At 50.7% G+C, this 11,009-nt stretch overlaps 1 protein-coding gene across 1 annotated transcript; it reads right to left on the bottom strand.

Annotated features, from left to right (window-relative positions):
* Positions 1-2,375: 2,375 nt before the first annotated feature.
* On the bottom strand, positions 2,376-10,323 carry LOC124679501 (putrescine hydroxycinnamoyltransferase 1-like). The gene is made up of 2 exons (XM_047215246.1): positions 10,306-10,323; positions 2,376-3,629 (listed from the first exon to the last, which is right to left on the bottom strand). Exons 1-2 carry the CDS (start codon positions 10,321-10,323, stop codon positions 2,376-2,378), a joined length of 1,272 nt encoding a protein of 423 aa, XP_047071202.1.
* Between the last annotated feature and the right edge of the window lie 686 nt (positions 10,324-11,009).

Below are 11,009 nucleotides of genomic sequence, written 5' to 3'. Positions count from 1 at the left end.
TAAACCTGGGATATTACAATTAACGCCGACGACAACCCTTCCCGCGTCATTTCCGATGCGAACCGTCGCGTCCTCTCACTGACAAGGCGTCCCCACCCGCGAAAACCGTGGTGCCATGAGGCACCGGCGCGCCCAATTCACGCCCTTCGCCAAGGGGCCGGCACGGGGTTGCCGGCGCTTCTATTGGGCTCGAAAAGGGCCGGCACTATTTGGGGCGCGTCGGTGTGAGCCCATTTTTGCTGTCGGCCCCTAAAACGCTATCGGGGCCGCTATGGGGGCACCGATGGAGATGCTCTAACACTAGTTTGAATGAATTTGGCCTTAGTTTTGTTTAAAAAACGTTTGGAAGGTAGCGCTAGTACCCGCATGACTCGGTACGCACGCCCTTAGAGCATCTCCAGCCGCGTCCCCCAAAGCGTCCCCAATGGGATTTGGGGAGCGTCGGAAGAAAAAAACGTTCACAGCCGCGTGCCCCAAAGCCTCTTTTTGTCCGGCGTTCTGAGCTCGTCCCCGCTACACAGGGGACGCTACGGGCACGCCTGACACAACGAAAAGCGAGGCGAGGAGTGGAGGGACTGACGCGTTAGCGGCACATTGAAGTTTAACCTAACCGTCGCCTACCTCGCATCGGAAGTTATTGGGGCGCAGCGACGGTGCAGTTCCTGCAGAGGCGTAGCAAAGCATCTCGTCGCGCCTAGCTCTGCGTGCCGGCGTTAATGAGCGCCACTGCTCCCCCGCCTCCCTTCGGCCTATAAAAAAGGGCGCTCTCCCATCGTCTATCACACACAAACCCAAGCGCCTCTCACCCTAACCCTATCCACCACCATCTCAAGAGTCGACGCCATGGATGGTAGAGGCAGAGGCCGAGGTCGCCGCCGTGGTCGTGGTCACGGCCGCAGCCGCAGCAGAGATGCACGCTCGCCGTCACCTGCGACGCCGTCGTCTTCGTCGTCGGACCTGCAGGAGGAAGAGCTGGAGGTGCTGTTCGAGTTCATCGTCGTCCTCAAGGGCGACCCACTCGGCATCCAGAGGCTGCCGGACAAGTTCGCCGACTTCGTTGCCGGCAACGAGCTGGCCTCGCTGCATCCGCGGGAGGCTGCCTGGGACTGCTGTCGGTGGCTTGTGGAGGTGCTCTTCAACGGATGTGCCAAATATGTACCTCCACACCGGCTAGGAGAAGTTCGCGCGCTACCTCGACCTTGAAGCCGGCTGCGTGCTCACATTCTCCTACCTTGGCGAGGGGGATTTGAGCGTCAAGGTGTTCGACGAGACGCGTTGCCGCCGGCACTACCACGGCACACCGATGAGGAGGACGACTGAGTGTTGTTTCTTCGCAACGAAAATGGGCACGCATATTTTTGGATGTTCTTCCTCGAATGGACCAACAGAGCTATCATCACCTGTTGGATTTTCCAGTTTGGATGACTGAGAGTGCCTGGGAGTGTTCTTTCTTGGCTGCGAACATACGAAATGTGCGATGCTAACACTAGTAAGGTTTCCTTATTTTCCAGTGTTTTAATTTGTGTCAACCATGGTTCAAACTATGTATTAGTTTGTGTAAACCATGTTCTGAATTATGTATTAGTTTGTGTAATGTTTCTTCTCTCTATTGAAATAAAAATGGAAAAAAATATTTTAATATTTTAAAAAGTTTGGGAGCAGCGTTTGGAGGACGCGGCTGGGGAGCGACGTACTCCAAACACGACACGAACGAAACACGTTTCCCAAACCCACAATCCAACACCGTTTGGGATGCTTTGGGGGACGCGAATAAAGATGCTCTTAAACTGGACAAATATTGTGACGGTCCGGACATAAAATGCGGACGCTGGTGGAGTGTTGATTCCTCAAATGGTTGACTGTTGAAGTGCAGAATCTACATCCTCCATAAGAGCAACTTCAATAGTATCGCCGGTTGTTGGCTAGTACATAAGGAAGATGCCATATCATTTATAGTTAATTGAATGTACTACTTTCTCAATAGATGGCCCATATTTCATTGTGATAACTTGCAGCTAGCTCTTGAAAAAAGACCCCACTTTTCTCTCTCCTCTTTTCTCTTCTCCAACTAGACATAAATATATTATTTTAGTTCTTGTAGCCAGCTGACAAAGACTTATTGTACTTGCTCTAAAACTCCAAAATGTCTTAAGGGCCACCTCAACGACGTCAACAGGATGAAATGATAAACATGAAGAGAAGACATGCTTCAAATTAAGTGTTGCATGCTTCAGACTTATTAAATGGCAGATGCAAATATGAATCACAGAATAAAATAGGAGTGCTACAAATGCAAGGTATGCAAATCCCCAAAAGCAAGATGTGACGGCAGGAATGTTAAGAGAACCGTGGAACACAGGTCGGTGACATGGATTTTACTCGCTGTAGAAGACGTCCTCAAAGCATTGCACATACTGGGGCTCCAGCGCCAGGAAGACGACGACGCCCTCGTCCCTGCGGGCGCGCTGCGTCACGTACGCCATGCCGGTGCCGAACATCTGCGCGGGCGCGACCAACCGCGGCGCGCCCCAGCCGAAGTCGGCGTCGTACACGGGCATCCCCAGCCAGGCCGTCACCCACAGATCAGACTCCGGCAGGAGCTGCCATGGCACCTTCTGCAAGCTGCCCTTCTCGGACTCTATCCCCAGGTAGTCGATCACGGACCGCACGTACGCGTCGTCGACGTCCTCCAGCGCCTCCCTGATGGTGTCGGCCACGTATCCCAGCGGCTGGGCCAGAACATCGGCCACCTTGACGGTGACGAGGTCACGCAGGATGGCGTTTCCGGTGAAGTGGCGCGGGACCGGCGGGCGCAGGCGGTGGCGGACGTTGACCGTCAAGCGGAGGCGGGTGTCTGAGGCCGGCGCAAGCCCGCGCGCGACGCACATGCAGCGCCAGAGGTGCGCGGTGACGGCGCCGTAGGTGGACACGCCGGGCGCGCACCGAGACTTGAGGTCCGCGAGGAGCTTTGGAGGGACGGAGTAGACGAGGGTGACGCAGGGGCGCGGGGGGCCGTCGAGGTACGCCGAGGAGTAGGCCGGATGGTGGAAGTCGGCATGCGGCGGCGACCGCCCGCGGAGGAGCGTGCGGTCGTGGAAGGGCGGCGAAGGGCATGCCTGGGAGACGTCGAGGCCGCGCGCCAAGCCGGACCACGTCTGGATGAAGTGGAACGCGCCGATGCCGTCCATGAGTACGTGGTGGATCGCCGTGCCCAGCACCACTCCGCCGCACTTGAGAAACGTCACCTGAAACATGGACATAAGGCTGGGCGGGTCGGCGATCGGAACGAACATGCGCCTGACTTGTGGCGAGGGCACGTAGTTCCCGAAGAGGTCCTCCCCGGTGCAGTCCGCCGTTGCGACGACGTAGAGCGCGCCCTCGCCATGGCAGTCGATCTGCAGCCGCTCGCCCTCGTCCACGCCGAGCCGCCCGGCAAGCGGGTAGAACGGCACCAGAGCCTTGGCCAGCGCCGCCCTGAGCCGGTCTGTCGAGACGGTCGCCGGGGCTGGGTAGTAGTAGACCAGCGCCGTGTGTGTCATTGCGGCGGTGACGTCGAAGTTGGAGAGCCACAGCCCCAGCCGAGGCGTCTCCTCGCTCGGCGCCACCAGCAACGACTCCACCACCGCCACCTTGGTCGACTCCATCCCAAAGTACGTACTGCGTACGAGATATGTACTATGCTTGTTGCTTGTTGCTTGTTGAGTGGAGACTGGAGAGGCAAGTGGAGCTGCAGCACAAATATATAGACAGCCAAAGAATTTGCCGTCGGAGGAGAAGGCAAACTAACTAACCAAAAACATCTTCAAGACCAGCCGAATTTTAGAGCGGGCTCTAAACCACTGTTTTCTTAGAGCATCTTCAACAACCACGCGCTGGCGTTGCACGGTAAAACAATTATACATCGTCGTTTTTCTAGTTTTAGCGCGTGCGTTTGCGAATCGCTTCACCAGATGCTGGATAATTTAGCGCTTCACTATCAAGCGCTTCACTAGGCACGGTAAAAAGCAGCGCGCGGTAGGATTTTGGCGTTTGATCAAATACAATAATATGCAACCACATGGAAATAAACAATGAAATATATAGGAGACGTAGTTCAAGAGCAAGACATAGTTCAAGACCACCAACTAAAAGAAACATAGTTCAAGACCACCAACAAAAAGTTCCTTCATCATCACCATCTTCTTTTGCATCTCCATCTTGTTCTTCATCTTCATTTTGAACTTTGGTTGTGTGTGCATCATTGGGAGTAGAATGAATTGGAGGGAATGGCATGCAACCATCATTGGTAGTAGGCATGGGTGGTATTGGAGAAACCATTGACATGAATCCACCCGGAGTTGGCATGGATGGCATTGGAGCTCCCATGGCACCCATTCCTACATTTCCTCCCATGTCTTCCATTCCTCCCATTGAACTCATCCTTTCCATGGAACTCATCCCTCCCATGCCTTCCATGGTAGTCATTCCTCGCATGCCTCCCATGATAGTCATTCCTCCCATGCCTCCCATGCTACCCATGGAACTCATTCTACCCATGCCTCCATAGCATCCTATGGCTCTCATGGTACTCAAACTTTTCCGTGCCAAGATTTCTTCGGCAGTGTAGTTGGCCAACCGTCCCCCTTCGGCGCATCGACCAAACCCTCACCATCCGCATCCACTCCATATGTACCACTATCAAGATGTATAGACGAATATTCTTGCGACTAATTGGAGCCAACATTCATGTGTGACATGAATGTCTCATCATCAACACTACATACAAATTTCTATCAAATTCTATTCATCCACACAAATGCTATTCATCTATACCTTGCTGTCATATCGTCGCCCATGTTGGACGAGCCTGAATCCGGTGTAAATGCATAAGGCTACGGTGGTGGTGGAGGAGGCATCTGTGGCGCCATCGCAGCGGCAGGTGCCGCAGCAATCTCGGACTTCTTCGCGCCCGTTTTTCTCTGCACTGTCGCGGCCACCGACGACCGTTCTGTGACTGCTTTCTTCATCGGGGGAGGTTCTGCCAGTGCCAGCGCAGCGCTTCCAGTCGCCGATCTTGGTGCCACAAACAGGTTCCGCACGATCGAGGCACTAGGGTTTGCCGTCGCCACCGCAGGAGAAGCTACGGCCGACAGATCGGAGTACGCGGCAGCGGAATCTGGCGGGAGAGGAGCGGAGTGGCATGCCATCGCCGCTGAATTGCGCGAGAGAGGGACGAAATCAGGAGCGCGGGAGGCGAATTGTCGAGCGGTTGCCTTTCGCGCGCTCGCCTTTTCCTTTACCACGCGCGGTGCTGCGTGCGCCAAACATGCAGCGCGCTGGGAAAAAAATAGTGTGCCGCGCGTCTGCTGGAGCGACATTTTTTCGCGTCGGCGCGCTAAATTGGCGGTTTTTACCACGCGGCCACGTTTTAGTGCGTCTGCTGGAGATGCTTTTATGGCACGAGAAAGCTTCTGCACAAGCACAACAATGTGCATCGGCCCCAAAAAATTCAACGTGCCCAACAAAAACTCTAGTCCATGCTGCAGCCCAATTGTCCTAATATTTTCCCCTCCCACCGCTCCACCGCTGACTCCCGCTGCCACAACCCTCCCCTGCAGCTCTCATCGGAGATCCGGCCGGTTCCCCCTTCCACGGACTCCCGTTGGGTCTTTTCCCGCCAAATCGAAGATGGCTCCGCACCCGTGCACCGTCCGCGACATGATGGACTTCCAAGGCGTCTACGCAAGGCCAACAGGCAATTTCGCAGCAGAAATCACCTCTGGTGGCCGGCGCTGCTAGCTCGAGACCTTTGATCCACCGGAGGAAGCCACGCTGGCCGGTCGGCCGCACCGGGACATGAATTTCCCAGAAATTCAGTCCAAGAATGAGGCGGAGATGCTGGTGCCGGAGCCACGACTTGCATCCCTAGGCGGAATAGCGCTGCCACAAAAGGGCGCAACAACGATTTTCCATCAGAGAGGTGGACGAGCGCATCCGCCACCTGATGTGGAGTATGAGGAGAACTACTAGACAGCAAAGAAGACGGAGAGGAGGGCAATGAGAAAGGCGAAGAGGAAGAGGAAGGCTTTGGCAGACGTGCGGTACGTGAGGCAGGACGTGGGGCTGCCGACCATTCCTTCGACACGTTCCAGACGATGACGGAAGACACCGACAACAGCAAAGTCCTCTCCGACTGGGATAAAGTCAGCAGTGTTAGTTTACTTCGTGATTTAGTATGAATGTATACGTTTACTGAATTTGTCTGAATGTACAATCGAACAATTTCAGTCTATTTGCCACGACGAAAACTACAGCATCTGAAAAACTGTCAAAAATCTCTACGGAGTACATTATTTGGGCGTCTAGATCTGTAGCTAGCGGCCGGCTTCGCGCCGTAAACGCCAAATACGACCCCGCACTCCCGCAGTATGCTGCTGGAGATGCTATAAACCTATAATGTCTTTGTTTAATTTGTATCGCGTGACACACGCAGACCGGACGAGTACTTCGTAGAGGCCAGCTGATCGAATCAGCTAATTATATGCTGGATGGTGTAAACAAAAAGGATTTGGATCTTCACGAATCAGTTAATTATATGCTGCATGATTCGTTTTTGACCCGATTATTAGATCATGAGATCACGAGGACGAAAGGGCCGGTGACATGTCAGGACTATATATACTTTTAGTACGGAGTAGTACATATGTGTACGAGGTGTGTTTGTATACATATTTCTGTGGAATGACCAAGTGGTACCATGATGCATGTTACCCACCCCATTGTCGAATTCTGGCAGCATATGGCTTGCGCTTGCAGACTTTCAGTCGCCGTCTCCATCCACGTCCTGCACCTCTCACGTCGATCTCCGTCCAATCAGAAAACAAATTTTATTCCTACGAAAGCGAGTTTCATGTCGTGATAAGGAACTCAGAGTTTCTTTTTTGCTAGAACAGTACTAGATATGAAATTGATTGCCCCGTTAAATATACAAATTTCATTCATATGCGCTTTAATGTCTTGCGTTGAAACCTACGTTCCAATGATTTTACATATTTGTATAACATGTCGCCAGCCTCCTGTCGCCGTTCCAAACACCTAACACATGGTGACCGATCAACCCAACGGAGGCCGCGGGACAGCAAACCGAGCTGCTAATCAATAGCGTGTGTGTGAACTAAGCACCAGATCACATGTCCAACAAACTAAGAGATAATTGCTGGTTAGAACTTTGAAGTATGCTAGTCATGTATTAACGTGATGTATTAACGTGATGCAATGCAACTTCGTCAGTCTCAAGACCCGTTGATTAGTTTCTTGGATGGTCTCTTGGAGGTGCTTATAGAGATAGAGTGTGCACGCGTCTGTTCGTAGGGATGAGTGTATGTATGTATGTATGTATGTATGTATAAGCGTCTGCGTCTGTACTGAGTTTCGCAAAAAAAAAAGAACATAGTTTTTAAATTTTTAATGGAGCATATCACTTTTTGATATATCCAGGAGGCACTATAATATGTATCTCTCTCTAAAATGTAACCAACTTAGCGAGATCTCAACGATTTGAGTACGGTACCTACAAAAACTTACTTCACTAATTAAGTGGCATGTTCCTGGCCACACACCCATCTAGGCTCCAAGCGGATTTTTCTAGTCACGATAGCCCTGCAAAACTCGGTTTGACTGGCCATATGGGTCCTAGTTTGGCACCCTCCTGTCCATTAGCGCTCACTAAGCACCATATAGCCCCGATTGTGTTCTCTTCAACTGGTGGATATCCTGCTAGCCTGGATCCTTAGCCACTGGTCGCAATTCGGCTAATCCTTTTCCTCCCCATGATCGCCTTAGTTTTGTTCTCTCTCCTTCTACCCTTCACCGTTGTTTATCTCTCCAATCAACCGGTCTAGCCTTATTCTACGGGGCATCTTTAATCAAACGTAGCAGCCTAATCTATACCTAATAATAAAGGAGCTAACGTTTCCTTGGTTTGGTCCGTATTGTTCCATCGTCCGTCGTCGTCCGTTGTTTGTAACCCCACGCTTGTAATGCCACTTCGATCGTTCCGTGGCAGAGTCAAAGTCTGGTTATGTCTATCGCGTGCCTTCCGTTCTCCACCGCACCTCCTATCTAGCATGACCGGCTATATAATAGTGAAAACTTTCACACAAAGAAGCAGGCGAGACACAAAGCGATCCACCTCCGTTTGGAACATCGGCGCGAGCCACGCGACCCGTCGATCCGCCGACGCCGCGTCCTTTATTCGCTACTCCAACACCTCGCCGTAGACCACCGCTGAACGCGTCCGAGGGCCGCGTCCTCGCCTTCAATGCTTCGCCGGCGTTCAAGCTCCTCCACGATCTGTTCGACGTCACCCGGGGCTTGTCCGCGTCCCCGGTCTTGCGAGTTCTTCCTAAGCGACTCCCATCGGACACGTCGCCACGCTATCTCCTCCCTCTGGCCACGCGCAGGAGCCGTTGAAGGTCCCTGTCTCCTGATGAAATTACGCACATGTGGCTCCCCGTCTCGCCTAAGCGCTTCCGCTACGAGCCTCGCCTAGGCAACTTCCGCCAGCCACACGCTACCCCCATCTTCTTCAGCTAGCCACAGGCAGGAGATTTCGAAGCAACCAAGATAAATTGTGCGTGTGGCTTTCTAAAACATGGCAACGGTGGCCGCATTCATGGCTAGCGAATTCGGTTCATGATATTTCCAGGTCCACTATTTATAGCTTGAAACGCTGTTTATTTTCAACATTGACAAATACGAACTGTATCTAAACTTGGTTCTGAGTATATGCCCAAGACTGTTCATCGTGTTGTCACTAGCATATTCAGTTGCACAGGAAAGAGATTACCGGTTATCCTCAGTCCAGACATGAAAGGAAACAACTCCTGGTTTGAGCTGCTTTGTCTGCAAGAATTCAACGATAAATAATGACCCTACAAAGTCCATGCAATTGTAATCGAGGTCAAAAGGGCACCATCGGTCTGCCCTAGATCCACCCCTGCCGCCGCCAAATTGATGACCTCGGACGGCATGATTAGAGTAATTCTAATAGTGCAGCCGGGTGCTGGTTATAAGGCCAGCTATAGTCAGCTTATAGCTAACTTGTATAATAGTTGGCTTTAAGGATTGATAACTTTATGTGTAAAAGGCTCACACACATACTCACAAAGTCTTTAGGAAGCGCGTGCAAGAAGTCTGGCTCTTGCATGAGAGCCCATCTCTCTTCTCTCTCCACTTCTCTCTCATCCACCTAAGCAAAACAATATTATTTTAATTCTTATAGCCTGCTGAGTCAGCCTTATTGTACTTGCTCTTAGAGGGAGTCATGTGTGCTTCATCATGGAGATCAGCGCCGAGCGCGTGGTGAGCAAAACGAATCCAAGCTTATTGAAAACACTGCTACACGTCACGATTTGGTTGATGGAGTCTAATCCGGAGTTGGGAAACCTAGCTAGCTACGGCAGAGATATATACTTGGCCTGGCCGTTCGAGGGAAGATCGATAAATTATGAGGTCTGAAGCAGGCGGCGGCGGATTGGTCGTGCTCGCCAGGGCCATCAACAAGGCGGTGACGGGTACCTGCACAATGAAGCGGAAGATCGATTAATTCAGTTCAACACACGCGCCACTGCTGTGTGAGGCTTAGGCAACGCCAGAGTTTGCCAGGTCCGGGCGAACTTGACACCGGCCGACGACAAGGCGGTGGCGGGTGCCACGCAAGAGCCGCTGTTGGCATGAGGCTCGGGTCAGGTGTCTGTAGTTACGATCTGATGTTCTTCAAGCTGCTGGCCTGGTCAACTGCAGATTGATGGGTCCTGGTTGGGCAGCACCAAAAGGCACCCGCGCGAAGGCTTCAACGGCGACCAGCCACATCCCGCAATTGGCTACCAGGGCGACAAGGACAACGGCTGCCTAGCTTCTTCGACTGCAATTCTCAAAAAAAAAACTTCTTCGAGTGCAGCGCATCACTTCTTGGTTTGGGCATGGGTGCAGGCTAGTAATATTTTAAAGGCATAATATCTTCTTTCATATTACATGTTCATTAACGCCTAACCTTATAGATCGATATTTATTTCAAATAAAGATGAGGATAAGGGCATGTACAATGCTAAAGAAGGCCAGCTTTCCCTTATCCCTCCACATCATCTAGAGAAGACAATAGCTATAAATCCTACAATGCGCTATCTCTTATAGCCATATCTAGCAATTAATAATAATCAATTAAATTTAGTAGGAAATTATGTTGCTAAAGGAAGACATGTCGTACAATGGAGAAAATAGCCTTCCCTTATTTTCTAGGAGATGATCTCTTAGATATGGGAAGACAACCTTCTCTTCCTTCATTCTCTCTCCTCCAACTAAGTAAAAATCCGACGTGGCACCTCTAAGAGAAGGCTGACGTCATCCCATTGTACCTACCCTAACTTCACATCTAGCTATTTCCTCCCTAAAAGAATGTGCTCTATCATCACGTAACAAGTAATTTATTACATTGCGACAAAAGGAAAGAAAATCAACCCACAACTGAGAATCAAATTGAAAAAAAATGTTCATCAATTTAGACAGGCTAAGAATATCAGGATAATCTCCTATTTTTTACTTTCCATGCTCATTATGTGTAAAACTTTCATGTTGTTGATATTGTGAAAGTTGTAGTTCAATTGCCCACCAGAATATAAATCTAGCAAATTTGCACAAGAAGAATAAGTGTTTAGTAGTCTCGTCATGGTGACGGAAGATACACTTTTTTTACTTTCATGCCAATTGCGTTTCGCAAGGTTGTCTTTAGTGAGTATTACACATCTACGAAGATACCACACAAAAACTTTAGTCTTCAGCGAAAGCTTCATTTTCTAGATTTTTTTTGTTATTTTTAACTCGCACGTCTCGCTGGATTAATGATGTGTACATAGGATTCTAAAGGGAAATTTCCACTCTCAGGCAGATTCCATCGAAACTCATCACTTTCTTGAAAAGATTGGACTAAAGCCAGATGCTGAGCATTCCATGATACTAGCATCTGACCAACA

Source organism: Lolium rigidum, chromosome 1, assembly GCF_022539505.1.
Source record: "Lolium rigidum isolate FL_2022 chromosome 1, APGP_CSIRO_Lrig_0.1, whole genome shotgun sequence".
NCBI classification, from domain to species: domain Eukaryota; kingdom Viridiplantae; phylum Streptophyta; class Magnoliopsida; order Poales; family Poaceae; genus Lolium; species Lolium rigidum.
The sequence above is the reverse complement of the archived record's forward strand: the minus strand, read 5'-3'. Positions and strand labels throughout refer to the sequence as shown.